This window comes from Gobio gobio (assembly GCF_949357685.1).
Source record: "Gobio gobio genome assembly, chromosome: 8".
Lineage (NCBI taxonomy): Eukaryota > Metazoa > Chordata > Actinopteri > Cypriniformes > Gobionidae > Gobio > Gobio gobio.
The window spans coordinates 18,320,046-18,341,593 of NC_137114.1; the positions used below are offsets into that span (position 1 = coordinate 18,320,046).

General features: G+C 43.6%; 1 protein-coding gene across 20 annotated transcripts in view; it reads left to right on the top strand.

Annotated features, from left to right (window-relative positions):
- The window catches only part of LOC307130835 (uncharacterized protein), a 154,349-nt gene that overhangs the window by 43,887 nt on the left and 88,914 nt on the right, over positions 1–21,548 (top strand). For all 20 annotated transcript variants that reach the window (XM_079824060.1, XM_079824065.1, XM_079824070.1 and 17 more), the window contains one exon: positions 10,179–10,655. In XM_079824060.1, the coding sequence (XP_079680186.1) occupies positions 10,179–10,655 (477 nt within the window). The remainder of the gene's footprint in view (positions 1–10,178; positions 10,656–21,548) is intronic.

A 21,548-nucleotide genomic window follows, 5' to 3' on the forward strand; every position in this document is an offset into this window, starting at 1 on the left:
GTATGTCTCAACTCGCCCGCCATCTCGTTTTTTGGAGTCAGAAGCATCTGAGGTCCCTTCATGCTGTCCACATCCCGGGAGTCCTGAACCGTGCAGCCTACGAGCTCACGGCTTCAGCCACTTCCTGGAGAATGGTGACTCCATCCCCAGACGGTCCAGCTGATATGGGAACGGTTCGGCGACGCACAGGTAGTCCTGTTGCCTCCCAGGACTCTTCCCATTGCTCCCTGTATTATTCCCTGACCTATGGTCGGCACGGATGCACTGGCGCACAGCTGGTTGTCGGGGCTACGCAATTTTGCGTTTCCCCCAGTGAGCCTTCTCGCACAGGTACTGTGCAAGATCAGGGAGGACAAGGAGCAGGTCATGTTGGTCGCCCCATTGGCACGGCCGGACCTGGTTCTCAGAACTGCTACTCCTTGCGACAGCCCCTCCCTGGCCTATTCCTCTGAGACTCCTCACTCAGAGACGGGGCACCTTTTGGCACCCGCGTCCAGCGTTCTGGAAGCTCCACGTGTGGCTTCTGGACGGGACGCGGCTGGTTTGAGTAGCCTCCACCTGCGGTGGTCGCTACCATCACTTCCGCTAGGGCAGAGTCTACATGACACCTCTATGCGTTGAAGTGGGACCTCTTCGTCACATGGTGCTCTTCCCGCCAGGAAGACCCCTGGAAATGCCCGATCGGGTCTGTGCTTCGTTTCTCCAGGAGGGGGTGGGACGAAGGCTGTCTCCTTCCACCCTTAAGTGTACGTGGCCGCAATATCTGCCTACCACGATCTCCTGGGAGACAATAAGGTAAGTAGCAGCACGACCTGATCATCAGGTTCCTGAGGGGGGCGAGGAGACTGAATCTTCCTCGCTCTCCTCTCGTTCCCTCTTGGGACCTCTCAGTAGTCTTAAGTGCTCTGTAGAGGCCTCCCTTGAGCCTTTGCGGTCGGCCGAGATTAAGCTCTTGTCTATGAAGACGGCTCTGCTGACCGCATTGGCCTCGCTTAAGAGGGTCGGGGACCTGCAAGCATTTTCGGTTGACGAAGCGTGCCTTGAGTTCGGGCCGGCTAACTCTCACGTGATCCTGAGACCCCGGCTCGGATATGTGCCCAAGGTTCCTACCACTCCGTTCCGAGATCAGGTGGTGAACCTGCAAGCGCTGCCTTTGGAGGAGGCAGACCCAGCCTTGGCATTGCTCTGTCCAGTACGCGCTCTCCGCGCCTACGTAGACATGACGCAGTGTTTCAGGACCTCAGACCAGCTCTTTGTCTGTTATGGTGGAGAGCGGAAGGGAAGCGCTCTCTCAAAGCGGAGGCTGTCTCACTGGATAGTGGACACCATTGTTTTGGCACACCAGCAGCAAGGCCGACCATGTCCCCTTGGTGTGAGGGCACACTCCACCCGGAGTGTGGCCTCCTCTTGGGCTCTAGCGCATGGCGCCTCGCTAACAGACATCTGCAGAGCTGCAGGCTGGGCGACACCCAACACATTCGCCAGATTCTACAATCTCCGAGTGGAGCCAGTGTCCGACTATGTACTCGCCCCTACGGGTGGCCGGTAATGGGCCAGGCTCAGGTGTCTTTGCTTGCTCGCCATTCCACTCCCATGACTGGATACGTGCGATATTTTCCTCAGGTGAGCTCCCCGAGAGCCCTGAGCTCCTCCAGCACTGTCGACGCCGACATCAGTTCAGTCTGCCCTTTCGAGCCCAGACCCTCATGTCCGGCCAGGTGCTCCGTGTGCATGGTTCCCCTCCGGCGACCCCCACACGAGTATTCCCACCATAAGCCTCCTCAGTGAGCAGGTGTCTTTCCCTTGGCAAGTCCCTGCCACCCCTAGGGTTAAAAATCCACCTTCGGCTGGTACCCTAGAGATCTTCCATATGCAACCCTCAGCGGGTCATATGTGTATTCTCTAAGTCCTCCCTACGGTAGGCATCTTGGCATTCCCTCACTGGGATATGCTTCCCAGTGTACCTTGGTAATCCTGTGATAAGTGGGAGTCCTAGGGCCTTAAGTGGCGGGATCTCACACTTACGCAGGGCACTGGATGACAGCTGAGTGGCGCTGTTTTACAGGTTCCCCCATTCGTTAGTCACTAACGTACGTCGTAGTGACTGAACGAAAGGGAACGTCCGGTTACGTATGTAACCCTCGTTCCCTGAGGAGGGAACGGAGACGTACGTTTCCTTAGCCACGTCAGCTGTGCTGCCTGGAACGCGAGGAGTTCAGTCTTGGCTCCTGCAGCAGTAACATAATGCGATGTTCGCAGCGTACTTCCTTATATACCCACGAGGTGGGGCGGAGTTACGCATGCAAATTCCGCATGCCCATGGCATTGGCACTGCCATTGGGCGCTGTTGAATACGATGAAGATGATTGGCTTCTAAGCGAAACCCCCATTCGTTAGTCACTAACGTACGTCTCCGTTCCCTCCTCAGGGAACGAGGGTTACATACGTAACCGGACGTTTTCCCCGTTTACATGCAAACCAGTGAACTGACAACGCAAGTAAACCGTGTTCACATGACTTTATTAATAAATCAGATTATTTCCTTGTAGTGACGTCAAGTAATAATTTCCGTATCTGACTCAGATTATTCCATATGTTATGTCAGTTGTGATGTTAAATAAAGCTTACAATGTGTCAGCGGGGAAACGTCTCCAGTTACGTATGTAACCTATGTTCCCTGAGAACAGGGAACGAGACGCTGCGTCAGCTGACGCTACGTGGAACGCCTCCAGCGTGACAGGTGTCTGAACTACTATCGAATCATGGCAATCCTATTGACCGGCGACAGCCTATGATGTCATCAAGGTGCGACCAGGAAGTATATAAGGGCGCCTTGCCAACATGACACCGCTTTTCGTCTGAAGGGACTGTTTGGCAGGCAAGCCCTGAGGCATGGCAAAGCGACGCAGGGCGCCCCAGCCAGCCACTAACGCCGCCAAGGCCTTTTTCAATGGGCACTTCGGCCGGGCCATCCTTGTCTGTTCGAGAACAGAGCCTCTGGATACTCGCCTCCTGGAGAGGCATCCAACCCAAGGGACTGCAGATTGGCAGTGTCCTCCTCAGACCGGATCTCAGAGACAGGCATCCCGGAGAGCGGTACTCAGCATAGCGCTTTCCACCCTTGCCAGCGAGGGGAGTTAATCTGCTCGATCCTAGGATCTACTGAGCTATTATCAAGTAGAAACACTCAGGAGGCCAGACTGGCCTATAAGTTGATCTAATTGGGAGGCCTCGCGAGGGGCCTACGACCATCTGATCAGACCCAGGCAGCTTCGGGCTCACAGACAACCCTCGAAGAATAGGTTAGCCAGGTTGTAGGCTAAATTCCCTCCCATGGGAACCAAGTAGCAGAAGCGACCTCAGTCGCGCTAGGGTAAGACCATCCTCAGATGCTGCCGAATAAGGGCCAGATATTGACAGCAAGGTCCCCACTAGCTGTCAGCATATGCCAGTTAACAGTTCCTGAACTGAGAACCCAACCCCTTAGGGAGGCCTAGTGAGGCCTATTATATGATAGCAGTACATGCCAAATGCTCAAGAATCCAAACTCGGAAACTCGGCTGAAGGGAGGCCTGGTGAGGCCTACTACCTGATAGCAGCCGAAGCCAACTGTCAAAGTAGCTGGAAAATAGAAACTCGTCTCCTCAGGGAGGCCTGGAGAGGCCTATTACCTAATAGCAGGCTATGCTAGCTGCCCAAGCATCCTGACTCGGGAACTCACCATCAGAGAGGCCTAGGGAGGCCTATCACCTGGTAGCAAGCCAGGCTGGCTGCCAGAGCACCCTGGCTCAGGAACTCACCCTCAGGGAGACCTAGTGAGGCCTACCACCTGGTAACAAGCTTTCAGGGAGGCCGAGTGAGGCCTACCACCTGCCAACAGTCCATACTAGTCCACATGACTGAAGCCCTGGGACGTGCCGTCAGGGGAGGCCCAGCTTGAGGCCTGCCACCCATGGCAAACCTTCAGGGACGCCTGGTGATGCCTACTACCTGGTAATCCCACATGTCTGCTGCCGGAGGCATCCTGGTCCCGGGGCTCACCCCTAGGGATGGTTAGGAACTCACATCCAGGGGAGGCCTGGTGAGGCCTACTACCCGGTGGCGAGCCACAGGGAGGCCTGGAAGGGGCCTGCTGCCTGCTCGCAATCCACGCTGACTGTCACGGTCGACTGCCGACTGGCGTCCGTGGAGCCCATCTTCAGGGAGGCCTGTTGGGGCCTGCTACCTTACAGCAGACCTGCAGGGACGGCTTCCTGGTGGCAGGCATGAAAAACTGGCTGCTATAACTCCTGGACTGACAGTAGCTTCTCTGCTGGCTGACAAGATAACATCCATCTACTAAGAAGGGTTATTAGTTTGGAATTCTGCTACTTGAGGCCGACATCGTTGGGGAGTAAACACATATAGCAATACAAAAGGGGCCGACTTTGCAAAAGGCCTACTTTCCAAGGCTGACTACCTATCTAGGTTGCAGCTATTAAATCGCTAACCTCCCCAACGTCGGGACTCACTCGCAAGGAGGCCTACTGAGGCCTACCACCTGACCCGGAGTCTACTACCCAGACTGCCCAAGTTGGCTGCTCACAGACAACGCCCTGGACCCCCTAACCTCATGAAGGACCTAGCTTTAAAGCGGCCTACCATTACTGCAAGGGCGTCAGCCATGGCAATGCTCTGGCTTCAAGGGAGCTCACTACCAAACCAACATTTGACAAAAGTTACGAAGTGCTGCTCAACCCGAGCCATGGGTGAGGCAGAATGATACAGAGCTAGGAGTGGGATACTCAAATCTACCCTGCCTTATCAGAGGAGTACTGCCACCTGGCTAGGACATATAAACAGGGCCAGAGCCTGCCAAAAACGGGCGGCTTTTTAAGAAACTAGCTCTGGAGGGCAGGGTTGAGCTACGCATACAATCTCTTCGTACTTGAACGAAAGATGGCCTAACCCTGCCCCACGACCACTGGCTAAGTCGCTATCAATTCTGCACAGCACCAACCTGCCTTAGTAGTGAAAAACCCCAGAACGCAAAGAAGGGGGCGGGCCTTGGCCGGACGACTCTACATGAGAGGAGGCTAACATTAGGGATATTAAAAACGAATTCACTTATTGAATAGCTACCCGGGGCACCAACGCATTTAGCGGACGTCTCCGTAATCCCTAGAAAGCCTAGGCCAATCTAGATCTATACCCGAGGCCCGATAGGGCCACTCCTATTGCACCAGACAAAAGGACACTCGGGCAGAAGTGCCAGTCGTATACTAGATCTGGCTCTAGATCTAACTGTAGTTCTAGCGTAGTCTGATCCTGCATTCTCAAAAAACGTATACTGAGAGAGGATACAAACCGCCTTACCCCAAGGCGGCTACTAGTTACCAGCTTAAAACTAGGAGAAAATACATGCCTAGCAATACGCTACATACCCGCAGGAATGAGCGATGCCTTCCCAGAGATACTCTTTTTCCTTTCTCTCTCTCTCTCTTTCTTTTTTTTTTTTTTAAAAAAAGGTAAGGTAAAAAAGGTAAAAGGGAGGTAAAAATCTGTATTCCACACAGCGAGCAGTTACAGCTCTTAAATATGACTCATATCCTTTGCTGGCTCTCTACTATCAACACTAGCTCACCACGGAGCCCGAGCAACTGGTGTATAATGACCGTTCTAGCCATCCTAACAGGGGAACTACAGGCCCTACAGAAATATCCAACGATCCACAGCGATCCCCGAAGCCCAGGGATACAGGGAGCATAAGTCAGAAAATATATGAATATTTTTCCCTCTTATAGGGGACTTACCCGCTCGCCTGCGGCACGCCATGATATCCACCCACAAGCTTAATTCACAACATGTATGCTTAGATGAACCACTACCACGGGCCAGAGGGGACGCACTCACAGAACAGCCAGGTGGGCCCTAGCACATCATCGCGGACCCACCAAGGCCGGATGTAAGAAGCGCCTGGGGAGATGATGAAGAAGAGGAGTGAGGGTCAATATAATTCATAGCTCACCCTCAGGGAGGAGACCCATCATGAACGCTGACTGCGTTTTGTGATACACAGCTCCTACTTCTCCCGGGAGTCCGCCTCTCTGTGCCCCACCCTCGACTGTTGGGGGCGCGCAAGAGTCAATGCTGGCCCTCGGGCCCAGTCTCCGCCTGTTGCGCAACCACCGCATCAGGGAAACATCCCCTGATCGAGATCCCTCAGCAAACCGGGCTGGTGCGCATGAAACACTGCCATGTGTTAGAAGTAGCACCGGGCTGACCTGCTGCCGTGTATGCCCTGCCATCAAAGTGACACATCGTTTAGGTGGCAGGGTTGGAGCTCTCAGCTTCCCAGATGCGAAATTGCACACATCCCGTTAATCGGAAGCGACGACACATACCCATATTCTCCTATCCTCCTGACATCAGCGACATATCGCTGATGTCATACCGCTGATGTCAGTGAATATGAACCGAATATAGGTTATTTCATGCCCTCTTGATCTAAATAGGAAGATCAGGAAGGAATGAAAGCCCAACTGAGCCGATGATTATGGCTGGGGAGAAATCGATCGTTTAGTCCAACACGAGCGATCTCTCCTCTAACGCGGTAACATGGCGGCCGCAGCCCGCCTGCAGCGCGTTTCATAACATTCAACGGCTCAGCATACACAGTCGGGATGGCTGAGAAGATTAATCCTCCTTCTCACAGCCATCCCTAGAGCACTTGCAAACAAGTCTCGTCAGCCACCAGATCGTCAAAGGGAAGAATGCCTTCCCGTGATGATTCAGTGGGCTCTACCCGGGAAACCCGTGACGTGCGTCCGCGCTCAGCCTCGGCATGAGTGGGACCGCATCATCAGTCTCTGATGCCAAACCCTCTTCCCTCAGGAAGAGAATTAGATGAGAGAAGAGCGATCTCGGATTGACACATGCTCACATTATACAACAAACAAACAACTCAATAAGAGCTGACTGTGCATGCTCTTGATCCCAGGCAGAAACACACAGCTCGTGTGTATACAATAATGAATTTGGATTACCTTACTCGAAGCAATTCAGACAAAACAGTCCCTGAAGACGAAGAAGCGGTGTCATGTTGGCAAGGCGCCCTTATATACTTCCTGGTCGCACCTTGATGACATCATAGGCTGTCGCCGGTCAATAGGATTGCGGTGATTCGATAGTAGTTCAGACACCTGTCACGCTGGAGGCGTTCCCCGTAGCGTCAGCTGATGCAGCGCGAGTTCCCTTTCGAAAGGGAACTTACGGCTCATATATACTCTCTCATGCAGTTACAGATGCAGCGTTTTGACTGAACCACTTCTACTACACGAGAGATGATAACACATTTTTACAATTTTCTGGGTCTTAAAAGAGACTGCGTTTGTGATATATTTCCTTCTTTCTTTCATGCAAAACGGTCGCTCTGTCTAGATTTGTTTACATCTGCGCCGCAGTGCGGATGGAAACGCAGATCGCTTTTGGGTCTTTTCTTCACACAAATAAATCGTTTGGCCTCGGAACAGTTGGAATACTTGACATTTTTCAATAAAGTGTGCATGTTGTCTGTTATATTCTGTGTTTTATATCATATAACGCAAATGGGTAGGTTAAGGGGTGGGGTTGGGCTACTTTCAAATGTGTCTGAATAGCGTAAATACAAATCAATAAATGTAAATAAAATAATGCTGGCTGATTAAATTGAGAATCATACTCCAACATATCATAATGGAAAAATTATAACCCAATAAATGTATAACATTTTATAACCATCATGATAACATTCACATGCCCAACACGTCTGTGTATGACGCCAAAGGTGTCTCATTGGAATCACTGGAGTACCCTACATGTCGAAAAATTACTTTCAAGGGGTACCCTGTGCGTAAAAAAGTGACGACGAGGGGTCCTGACCAAGCGTCAATATGTGACAAGTGGGAGTGAGACTGTGTTGATCACACATGCGCACTTCAATAAGCCGACAGAAAGCAGGTTAATGCGTTTACATGCAGCGCGAAATCGGGATAAGAGGCAAAAAAGTACCGACCTGTTTATGCTTAAGCCGTTTATGACCTTACTCTGATAAAAGAAAACGGGTTACCGTGTTTACATAAACATGTTCAATGTCGGCTTATTAAGCATAATCAGCTTAAGAACGTGCATGTAAACGCACTCAAGGGCTGCCAAGCCTACACCCATCCACTTGCCATCTAGTACTTGGGAGATCTTACTAGTTCCCAGGCAGTATAGCCTGCCTAGTTCAGTGCGCCCACTCCATGGCTGAGTGGTGTAGTCGACCAGAAGTGAGGGAGCACAGTGCCCCTTCATGGCGGCAACGCTGCTTCAATGCGACTGATGGCTACGACGCTCTCTAAGAGACACATTCACTTTATATGATGAACAGATTGAATTTAGGCTTTTATTCACATATAAACACTGATCATCGAACATAAACAGAATGTCAGGGTTTGGGTGATGAAAGGAGCGAGGAGACAGGAGAGCACATGGCACAGGAAATACATGACAAGCCATGTGCTCACACCAAACATGACAAACACAAGCACATGGCCAGCAATGACAAAATTACAAGCCATGTGCTCACAAAACAAAAGATGATCATGCAACCAATTAGCACACTCACAGGCTGCATCCTGGAAACCTGGAAATTGCTGCCTTCGGAGGACACATTTCAAGGCAGGAAGGCACCAAGGCACGTCCGAATCTAATGTTAACTTCACTTCCTATCTCCTGAGAGACCTTCATCTGATCGATTTTTGAAGGCAGCATATTTGTATCCTTCGCTGCCTTTGATAGCTATCCCACAAACCTGTGCGTTCAATTATGTGACAGTTGAGCTGGAAAAAAAAGATGGCGTCCGAAAGTTGCGTTTGCTGGTCAATTTGTGTATAAATGTAAGTTGTTTTTTTTTACCAACATTTTCCACTTCTGATGTAATTTCTAGAGAGAAATTACTAATGTAGTTATTCAATATTTGTTTAGTTCTCTCCAAAGCTCTTTCTATTTTGCTGTACATTATTAAACGGTTACACTGCCTTAGAAGTCAAAAATTAGTTTTGTGAGGTGCCTTCATGCACAAATGCTGCCTTGCAAGCCTTTGTCTGATAAGGCAGCGAGGCAACGAGTCAGCTGCCTAGGTTTTCGGATGCAGTCACAGACTGCTTCATGACCACATGAAAGCACATGGCCAGTGAAAGCACAAACCGTGTGCTACACAGAACATGTCAACACAAGAGCACCTGGCCAAAGAAAATATTAACCAAGCGCTCACAAGACACACAAGACAAGAGCTCACAGTGAGTGAAAGAACACTACCCGTACGCTCACATGAGAAAAAGGATACAAGAAATGGAGACAACATGGCTTGAACACACTCAAGACCCTATGCAAAGACAAGACAAATACAGGAGTGCCAGGGCTCTGTCACAAAACCACGAATAAACTAGACCAAAGTGACAGAACCCTGACACAGAAGCTCAACTGAACCTGCTTGAGAACGCGTGAGAACCAACCTCTTGTGGAAGCTCAAACGTGCTGCGTAACACGAGAAGAAACCTCATTGGTTCTCGCACATCAAGCGAACATGCTTGAGCTTCTGGTTACCACAACTGGTGTGTGAGTTGATGAATGATTATGTGAATAAAAGCCTAACTTCTAATCTGTTCATCAAATAAAGCGATCGTGTCTCTTCAGAAAATTTGGACTAAACCACTCAATTCATATGGATTAGATTTACAATCTCTTTATGAGCTTTTTTTAAGCATCAAAGTGGTAGTTGCGTAGATTGTCAATGGAGGGACAGAAATCTCTCAGATTTCATTAAATATAACTTCATTTGTGTTCTGAAATTGAACAAAAGTCTTACGGGTTTGGAACGACATGAGGGTGAGTAAATGATGACAGAATTTCCTTTTTGGGGTGAACTAACCCTTTAAATGGAGCTGTATATCTTTTTCTGTTTGGTTGACTATGTTTTAGTTTTTTGTTTGGTTGACTGCGGTTTAGCAGTTCTAGAACTAATATATGTTTGTGTGTGCTTTGTCCATGTTTTGCATAAAATACAGTATAGTTGCTTTGAAATATAAATTGCAGCATTGAGTTTCAGGTGATAAAAAAATGCAACTTATATTCTGGAAAAAACATTATGGTAAAATAATATTTCTTTGTCTCCACAGATTTAATGTGTGTTTGTTTGATGATGAGAAGCAAAAGACTGCTGTTCAGTTTTTGGTGAATCTGAGTGTTGCAGCATCAGAGCGTGATGAAGCTACAGGAGAGAGTTTCACTGCGCTGTTAATATATGTGTGCAGCTACACATCTTTCCCCTGTGACAATAATGATCACAATAAGTGTGGCCATGGTTGTTATGAGGAGTGCCAGACTAAACGCTGCAATTTCCTTCTGGATCTGTACTCGCACATGAAGAACTATACAATACAAACAGGCAGGAGTGTCCTTCCAGCATTACAGTCAGTTTATCAGTCAGCTCCTGCAGTCTGGATCATAAACCTCTCAGAGAGAAAGAGCTCCATCCTCCTAGAAGTGCTGAAACTCCAAACAGAGAAGAAACCAGTAGAGCTGAGAGACTGGACAGATGAAGAGAGTGAAGTGAGGGGATTCCTCCAGTGTCTGCGCTACATGTCTGAGTTGAGGTATGTGTTGAATACTGCCTATATATTTAACTTGATATGGGATTAAACATGATTTAACATGATTAGATCTAACATGATTAGAAAGTCTTGCATATGAATATAAACCTTAAATATATAAACAACTTTATAGACCACAGACTTTAACAAATGATTGGAAGATAAATTGATCTCACAAAGTGTGCACCTGAAGCTCATCTATCTGTCGAAAGTACAGACTAATGAACCTATTGGTGTCTACTCTCAATCATATTACACTTGTTAATTAGGGGGAAAAAACTATAAAATATGAGCAATTAGCTCAATGTGTAAGGCCACATATCCCGAATGCATCACGTCGTGGGTTTGAAACTGAGTGTGACATTTATAAAAGGTTGCTGGTTCGATCCCAGCGATCACCACCAGTGTGTCCTTGAGTAAGGCACTTTACTCCATGTTGCTCCAGGGGGATTGTCCCTGTAATAAGGGCACTGTAAGTCGCTTTGGATAAAAGCGACTTACAGCCCTACATCTCACAGCTCAGGTCTAAATATTTACTATTCATTTTTATATTGGACAAACTGACAGTCGATAAAGCCATAATGGCGTAATTCTGTCTTTGTACCGATGCAAATACAAGCTCTACTGTCGTAATAGTTTTACAGATGAAATTTGTTTTGAATGTAAAAGTATAACTCCAAAATAATTGACTGGTTTAATTTTTATTGTTGCCGTCGTTAAGAGTACAATGTCTTGTATGTGGCAATTAGTGGCAACAATCAATCATACTATACTTGACAATTACTAGAAAAAAATATTGGTAACACTTTATTTTAGGGTTCAATTCTCACTATTAACTAGTTGCTTATTAGCAATGATATTACTAGGATATTGGCTGTTTATTAGTACTTATAAAGCACATATTAATGCCTTACTCTGCATACCCATATTGTACATCCCTTTAATCCTACCAAAAAAATTACCTTACTAACTATTAATAAGCAGTACGTTAGGAATTTATTGAGGCAAAAATTGTTGTTAATAGTCAATATGTGTTCCCCATACTTGTTACATGTATGCCCTGTCTTGTGTGTTTTGATTAAGATTCTGTTTCTCCCCAGTTTGGTTAAAATTAGTCATGTCAGTCACCTGTGTCTCGTCCACCACCTGCACCTCGTTATCCTCATTTGCTCTGTGTATTTAATCCCTCAGTTTGCCCTCAGTGTTTGTCGGTTCTGGTTTATGTTGTACGTGTCTGTTGTGATCCTGAGTTTTATATTAAATGTTCCTGTTTCCTGTTCTCCTGGCTACCCTCGTCTCTGTGAGCTCATTGCCTGCACGTAAACCGTAACAATACTAGGGTCAATATCACCAGAGAGTGCCTTTCAACCCTCACAATACTCACACATTTTAATTTTAATTTACCATTCACTTTATGTCATGTCATAAAAAGTAGACACTCAGATATATAAGAAATATATTATCTGAGCTCCCACACATTTTTTTTTAGGTAATTATGGGCCATTTTTCAGAGCATAAACCATAGGATATGTCCACCCTGTCATGGACATATATATTACTGTTAAATACATTTTCATTGCAATATTAAGATGCAAATGATACTTTCTGCAAGGTATGATGTCCCTTTCCTGAACAGGGTTATTTGTTTGCTTTCAAATTAAAAATACATAAAAGATTTTACGTAAAACATGTGTTTTTAAAGAAACTCATATAATTCGCACATTTTTGGATAAAAAAAAAAATATTTGGACGCAGTTTTATGTTTCATGTTATTGCCCCCACACCTAGCGATTGAACACACTGGATTATATAGGTTTGATTGAATTATTATTTTAAATATTATTTTAAAATACCAAGATGACAGGGTGGATGAGCACACGACGGGGTGGACAAGCACACAACGGGGTGGCCACATAAAGCAGAACACAAAAAGCTTGACAAAATATGGCAATGAAACATTTATTCAACTTACAAAAATAAATAAAAAAATTACATTCTCAATCACATTGATATAACCAAGAATTTAGAATGGCCTCTCTGGTTGAGATGAAACAGGCAGGGAGATAAAAAACCTGCCCGTATTTTCAGCAAAATGTGAACATACAGATTTGCTTTCAACTCTTTCAATTATTTCATAATTTTCTTATTTCTTCTTTCTTGAATCCTTTCTCCTTGAAGGCGTTGCCTTGAATACATAAATTATTGTCAGGTTTTTAGGCCAATCACTGTTGTTTAGGCCTATTTCATCCCTAACTAAATTATTCAACTATAACCAGGGAAGCTGTTTTGTAAGTATAATATAGGTATTATATAGGTGATTATAATTAATAAATTAATAATAAATAATAAATTAGAGTTATGTTTCCTTCATATTATTTGCATACTACATTTATACTTACCTTAAGGGACCTAGCAGTGGTGGACAGTCAAGCTCCAGTGGTTCTGGAGTTGGAGGAGGAGTCTGCAACTCCACATTTTTTCCTTTGTGAACGTTTTTCTCTCTTTGTGAGGTCATTAATAGCTTTCTTCTTCCCTGTATCTCTATCTTTCCTCCATCTCTCCCTTTCTTACTAAAGGTATGCCTCTCTTTGTTCGGGGTTTGCATCCCAGGGTTTTCTTTATTGCCATGCACTTTCTGCCACACTCAGAGGCATGTCCTGAGAACAGCAATGATTTAGTTTTTTTTAAATTACAAAATATTATCTACAGCAGATGTTTCTATAAAATGTATATAACATTTCTATAAATTACAATATTAACTATAAAAGAAAGCTATGTCCACCCTGTCATGTGTATGTCCACCTTATCGAGTCTAAGTGACCGACAGGGTGGACATTATGGAACAACGACAGGGTGGACATTTTGAGCTTCAATTAGCATATTAGCTTACAACAACAAACTGTGACTAGCTAAATAGTTAGTCTGTTTGTTGAAGAGAATTTGGTATATTTAAACGTACATATTTTGAAAATATTGTATTTTAATCACTTCCAGTATATTTTATGCCGACAGGGTGGACCTGTTAAGCTTTGGCAAAACAGGTAAGCAAACTCATATGAATAAAATGTGTCAGTTTGAAAGTCAGCAGCTTACTCACCTTAGCAGTTGAAATTCCCTACTGAAGAGATAAAAAAAATATGTTGTCCTGATGTCACAATGGAGATGGCCTTTTCTTAAAGGAGCAGATTCCGCAATATGACAGGGTGGACCATTCAAGGGACATGGACAAACTCTTCTTTTTTATTAAATAAAAATATAGTTTTTATTACAAAATGATCAACACACTCAATTTGAGTAATATCTTATTTAACAAAATATTAATAGGAAAATAAAAATATATTTTTTTATGATTTTACTATTTTACTCTCATTCAAATTTAATTGGCAGTGCCTGGGACATAGCAAAATAACATACATCCTCTTATACAAAACTAAAAAAATCTTGAAAATGTATCTAAAGAGCCAAGTAATACTTCTGTTATGAATAAAAAAACTTACCCTAATACAACACACCCTTTCATAGTCATTTGTATGTTAAGTTATCATGGCAAATTAGTTATTTATGTTCAGGACACCAAAAGGCACCCTACAGGGATATTGACCCACTACAGTTACCAATATAGTTAATCCTTTTTTACTTTGATTCAATATTCCTCAGAGCAGCTATTCTTACTGAAGAAAATCCGATCTACTGTTGTTAGTCTGTCTCTAATATTGCTAAGCCAAAATTCTCAGAAATACCAACCACTTCATTAATTCCCCAAAACTAATACAATTAATGATAGATCATTCTTAAATGGAGAATAATAAATAGCTTTTCTGAGACAGTCTGAGAGAGTTTGCTTTATTTATCAGCCACTCCAAAGCAATCTCACAGCAATTTGAATATATTTTACAAGGTGGCTATTCATATGAATTTTTTCGACCTCACACGTACGATTTTTTAAAAAGCGTCACTAGGTAGGACCACCCCTAAACCTACCCATCACTGGGGTCTGGACAAATCATACGAGTGAGGTGATTCGAATTTGTATAAATTGGCCACCCCATAAAATACGTATGAATTGCTGTGAGATTGCGTTGGCCACTCTGCCATCACCCATTGTTTGAAACGCCTGTACTTACTCCAGATATATGAACCTGTGTTGATGAGGTGTGTTGCAGAACGCATGTGATGGGCCGCTTTTGTACCAGAAAGTCCATGGCCACCAACTCCATTTCCAGAAAAGTTGGGACATTTTGTAAAATGCAATTAAATCAATAATAGAGAAGAAAACAAAAATGCAAAGAAAAGATTTACAATGTTTTCACTGACCAACTTAATTTTATTTTGAAAATATAAACATATTTTAATTTTGATGGCTGCAAACACTCCAAAAAAGTTGGGACAGAGGCATGTTTACCACTGTGTCACATCAACTTTCCCTTTAATAAGACTTTTAAATAATTTGGGAATTGAGGATACTAATTGTTGGAATTTTTGCCCAATCTCACCTGATACAAGACAGCTGCTCAATAGTCCGAAGTCGTTGTCTGATTCTCCTTTTCATGATGGGCCATACATTTTCAATAAGAGACAGATCTGGACTGCATGTGTCTATGAAACCACTCTGTTTTAGCATGTGCACATGGCAGTATAAGTCTCTAAACAGTCCCAGTATACGCCTCCACGTCAATGGTACCTTCACACACATGCAAATCACCCATGCCGTTTGCACTGATGCACCCCCATACCATGACAGATGTTTGCTTTTGCACCTGTCGCTGATGAAAGTCTGGATGGTCCCTGTCGTCTTTGGGTCTGAGAGAACTCAATGTCCGTTTTTCCCAAAAACAAGCTGAAACATGGACTCATCTGACCCTTTGAGATGAGCTCAGGCCCAGAGAACTGGATGGCATCTCTGCATAGAACTAATGTATAGATTTCTACTTGCGTAACAGAGATTCAAGTTACATTTCTTGATGCAGCGACAGACTGTGTTAAGTGACAACTGTTTTATAATGTACTCCTGATCCCCAAAAGGCTTTATTTAAAACAGAAGCATGATGGTTCCTCATGCCAGGGGCGGACTTACCATTAGGCAAAGGTAGGCGACCGCCTGGGGCCCCCGAAAGCCAAGGGCCCCCTAAAATGCTTTTTATATACGATACGCGTTCAGCGCGCGTTGAACATGTATCTTGTAGAAAGTGTAGGGCCTTATGATTTCCGTGATTCCGAAAACACATACAGGATCACGGAATCCATTCATAAAAACGGAATGTCATGGAATGAATGGCGCAAACGCGCGATTTCGTTTAGCCTACAACTGCAGCATTTTTGCCGTTTAATATTCACATACACTAGTAGTCCATATCGCGATTTGATTGAAGTGTGCTGACTTGCATTGGATTTGTTCATCCAAAATGTGACAAATTCCGTGTTAAATAGTAAATTCCATTTTTATTTTTATTTAAAAAAAATTAATTTAACTTTTAATAAATTGCTGTTAAATTAAACAAGTTTCATGATTTCAATTAATTAGACATGCTTTTTGATAAATAAAATGTAACATAACCATACAGAAAAAAAAGTTTGAAATCTACAAATGAAAAATATCATGCATCTGATGTTATAATTAAATACAGAGCAACAGTGCGTATTATGTTTATCGTTTTAAATGGTGCTCACTCATTTCTGTGAAGGACCGAGTAGATGCACAGTACTTTCCACACAGACACACTTCATTTTTGGTTGAAATAATTCTTATGTGTGTAATAATTTCCTTCAGTCTATTTTAAATTTGTGGGGGTGGAGGGGTCGTGCAGCAGCAATCATCACAACAGTGAAAATAACCTCAAGGTTGTAAGTGTGCAGTTGTATAGGGCCCCATTCCTACATTTTGCCTGGGGCCCCCAAATCACTAAATCCGCCCCTGCCCCATGCAGTGCCATCTGAGGGCTCAAAGGCCACATTACGTTTCTTGCCTTGCCCTACACACACTGAGATTTCTCTGGATTCCCTGAATCTTTTCTTGAGATTATATATTGTAGATGAAGAAAGACCTAAATTCTTTGCAATCTTACATTGAGAAATTTGATTTTTGAATTGTTTGGCAATTTTCTTGACACACAAGAAAATTCCACTCACAGTTTGATTCCATTTATTTTAATGTTGTCATTTATATGCATTAATAAATAATGTTGTTAGTTTAGATTCATTTGAAATATATTTACATCAGATCCATTAGTGATGGAAGCTTAATGTATATTGTTCTAATGTAGCTGAAGTTTTTGGCTGCATTTATACTCAAATATTTTTTGAGTACTCCCTCCGGTGCGAGGAAGACCCGTTTAGATCTGCTCTGGCGGGTAAAACATCTAGAGAACGCCCTCAAGTTAGGCCAAGAAGATTTGTCTGGAAGGGTACTGTCTAAACGCACAGTTACCTGACAAATATTTTTAAAGTAAACCTGACTCTCCATTTTCTTCCACCACAGATAGGGGATTTCATCTTTATTTTTTTTCCTTTTAATTCCTATTATAACTGTTATACTATACTATATATATATATTTTTTTTTTCACTTATGACTATTTTAACTTCATTTCTGTGTAAAGCACTTTGAATTGCCACTGTGTATGAAATGTGCTATTCAAATAAACTTGCCTTGCCTTGCCTTGCCTTGTGAGACAGATCCAATGTTTTGATACCCAACCATTTTTTTTTTCTACTGTTCACATTCACTTGAGATGGAACTGACTGAATTTACATTAATATTGATAAATTAATTCGATTAATATTGATTAATAATGAGCCAAAACACAATAGAGCAGAAAAGTAATGAACCCCCCCAAAAAACTTCATGTCCATGCACTTGAACGCAGATTTAAGGGGTCTTGACATGATGTTTGTGATTATTTAATATGTAAAATTTGAAATACCGTCATATATTCAAACATTTTATTTTCAACCCTCATTTTGACCTTTTGTCACAAACACTTTGGTTAAATGCCACATCTCCTTTAAGGCTTGTCAGTAAACAGCCACTGTTATGATTGGCTGGTCATTTCATAGGAAAAAGTATCAGTGCCTCCACTATTGCACGTGAGTGTTTTGAAAACATTATCCATAAATATTAAACCGTAATTTGTAAATAAAAAAAACATTTTGAATTTGTTTACATTTGTTCTTTTATTAAACTATTTACTAGCTCTTTACGATGGGCTTGTGTCAGATCCAATAGAGTTAGCATTGCTCTATCTTATTCTTTCATTAAGTTTCTTTGCAAACTCTGCATTAAATTGTGCCTGATTACAAAACCAAGTCTGTGGGGAAATGGTCAGAACAAACATAATCTTCCAACACAATCCTAGACATCATTAAGAAATAATCCATCCATTCGTTCCTGATGCTGGAGTCTTCAGAAGGCTGAATCTCTTAATCTTTAACTAGTTTAAATCTTGCAGTAAGCTTTAGGCGCCTGTTAACATGAGTTCCTCTATGGTCTTGGTGACCTGCTCTCTCTTTCTTGTCATGTCATTGTTCACAGGTTACCAATATGATATGGTAATGTAGGCATTGATGTGTTGTTGATGAGGTGTTCAGATGAAAATATCTACCATAGTCTAATATCACTATGTGGAGGAAGCTTGATTTCAACCAATTTTTGGGGGGGTCTAAAAAGTTTTTTTCATAGTACAATGACTTCTTGTATTTCAAAAGATCAAAGAAAATTTGATTCCTCATTCCATAAATGCTTTATTGGTCAACAAACATAATATTTTGGCTGATTCACCAGAGAAAAGGAGAAAATTCAGCCCCACTAACTTCGACCTTGATAACTAGAGATGTATGATTTAGACCAAGAGGTCTCAGCTGGCAATACCACTTACACTGTTGGTCTTGTGTTGTGGAGGCTAACAACGGGAGCTGGCAAGTTCACCCCTTCACATCTGTTTGTGGTCAGCGGTTCTCTGTGCCTGAGTTCATACTGTTTTCTTCCACACAGCGAGACTGACAGCTGATATGTGAATATATTTAGTTCCCTTCCAAGGGAACTCGCGCTGCATCAAGCGCTGCGGGAACGCCCCTGCGTGTTTGCGTCATGAAGCACTCGTAAAATCAGTCCAATGGCGTGAGGAGACGTCAAGGCGGGTGATGTCGTTGACCAGGAAGCTATAAAGCACACCCAAACCAAACAGTGTCAGCTTCTGTGTCTTCACAAGTGCTCTTTGTTGAAATCGTTCTGTCTATTTGGTGTGTGTTTGTCTCTCTATATAACAAAACAATGGAACAGTTTAAAGGTCCCATGGCATGGCATTTTTCTATTATTTTATAATGTTTCCTGAGGTGTACTTATATTGTTAGTATGATTTTTACCTCATAAAATGTCATAATTTAGAAATAAAAGGCATTTTTTCTATACTGATGTTTGCCCTGTGGCTGAATGCCCTGTTTCAAGAGGCGTGTCTGCTGTGAGACTTCAGTAAAAACGCCCACTGTTGTGATTGGCTGACATCTTTGCATTTTAATGAGTATCATTGATCTTGTAGCGGAGGGGGCGTGGTTTAACGAGGTCTACCAGGCACGAGTCAGCTGCCAGAGAGACAGATGGACCTGAGTTCACTCCACATCAGTTCTGTCAGTCTCAGTTCAGTGAACTGTTGTAGTTACTAGCATATACTACAGGTTATTTGTTTATTTATAGTCTGAGGGTTTGACACTCATGTCAGAAAGTTAGTAACTTCAGTAAATGATGGATCAGCGCTGATTGGAGACGCGAACCGTTTAGAACGATTCAGTCCGATTTGGTGAACTGATTCGGTTCACTAAAAAGAACCGATTCAAAAGAATGATTCGTTTGCGAACCGGACATCAGGGACCAGAGACGGAGCGATTGCTAACAAAGTTATTTATAGTAACTACTGATTTGTGAGAGCGCTGTCAGCGCAAGTTTATTTTGTTTGTATCTGAGAGCTCTGAATAGAGAGTCCAAGTCACGCCGAGCCCGTCTTCATCATTATTCTACCAACTTTGTAACACATGCAATGTACCATTACAGCTGTCGAGATAAACGAGTTACGAGTAAGTGTTTATTATAGCATTATTTTTAGATATTTTCCTATCATATGAAAAGCGTCAGTGACGCGCATTGAGTACACAGCGCAAACAAAGACACAACAGCAGTAATCGAATGTAATCCAGTTTATAGTGGGTATAGCTGGATAGCCCTGATACCCTCACGCTTACCCCTCTTCTGCTTAATCTCGCGCCGCGTATGGCGCCTCCGCTGTGGGCCAGATGCAGTACTGGGGGTCGGGGATGTTGAAGGCCGACCGGTCAGTGCAGCCCGAGCCTCGGCGTGTGTGAGCTTTATCTCTAAAGAGATGTGAGTCTGCCGATGTTGAGCAGAAACTCACGACTGTATGTAGAACAGATAGACGCGATGAGGACGTACAAAAACACTGACTCACAAGATAGAAAACACGAAAACACCGTTCTGTCGGGAGAGAGAGAAGCCGCAGCACGAATAATAAAGTTCTGTGTGAACTTGAATAATTAGCTACACATCAGAAATCACTGATCACAGATCAGAAGGAACTGAAAAAAGACTTATGTTTTCATTTATACATCCAAACACTGAGAAACTGCCAGCATTCACTCGTTCACAAGCCATGATCTCTCAAGGACAAATATGGCGCTCGCATGGGCATGCCAAATTCTCTGGGTGGAGGAAAGGGAGGTAACCTGAATTCATAACAGGAAAATTCCAGATCAGCTCGTCTGGGCTGTCATTTTCTCAAAGGCAGAGAAAGACACCCAGAACTCGGTTTTACACCGATCAAAATTTCTAGCCACTTGGGGACAATATTCAGGCTAGGGGAACTCATATTAATGTTGAAAAACCTCATAAAATGAAAATTTCATGCCATGGGACCTTTAAGAAGTGTGATACTCCCTGCCCTCATTTCATTACGGGTGGGGATACACACGAGTTGTGTGTCATGTGTTTGGGACCGGAGCATGCCCAAGCAGCCCTCGAGGGGGCTGTCTGCGAGCATTATGAGAGGCTGGCATTGAGAACTCTCCGGTCCCGCCGAGCACTCTTTGAGGAGGGTGCTTCGGCTCACGATCCCCAGGACTCGGGTCCCGCCGCTGCTGAGGCACGGCAAAGGCACGTGTCCTGGGGTTCGCAGATGGATCTAGTGGCGGGGTTAGAGACGGGTGATCCCCTATCTCTGCCCTTACCCGCTAGACCTGACGCTCCAGTTCGCGAGTCAGAAGCACGCGCTGCGGTTTCTTCTCCTCACGCTGAAGCGCAGGTGCATCAACACTCTAGTTCCGAGGATCTAGATGTTGAAAGCCTGGAAGTTGACACCGAATCACCACACACTGTTGAGCTGTTGGAGGTTGTGACTTGCACTGTTACCAGGTTAAATATAGATTGGCCAGCCGAAGAGCAGGGAGCTCGTCAGACAAAGAGCAAATTAGACGAACACTTCTTGCCCGCGAGATCACAGCCTTCAAAGCGGGGCTTACCATTCTTCCCTGATCTTCATACTGAGGTATCAAAGTCATGGCGTAGACCAGCATCTTTTAGAGTATTTAATCCAGCAACATCAGAGTACTCTAATATTATGGAAATAAATAAATGTAGAAATACATAAATGTAGAAATAAATAAATGTAGAAATAAATAAATGTGGAAATAAATAAAAGAATAAATAAATAAATATATACAAAAATAAGGAAATAAATGTATAAATAATTATTTATTTTCTTTTTTTTGCTTTTCTATGTATATTTATTTATATATTTATTTTATTTTTTACATTTTATGTGTATATTTATTTATGTATTTATTTATTTTTAATAATGGCAGGTTTGGAATTCCATACAACGGTTCAGGTTTTAAAAATC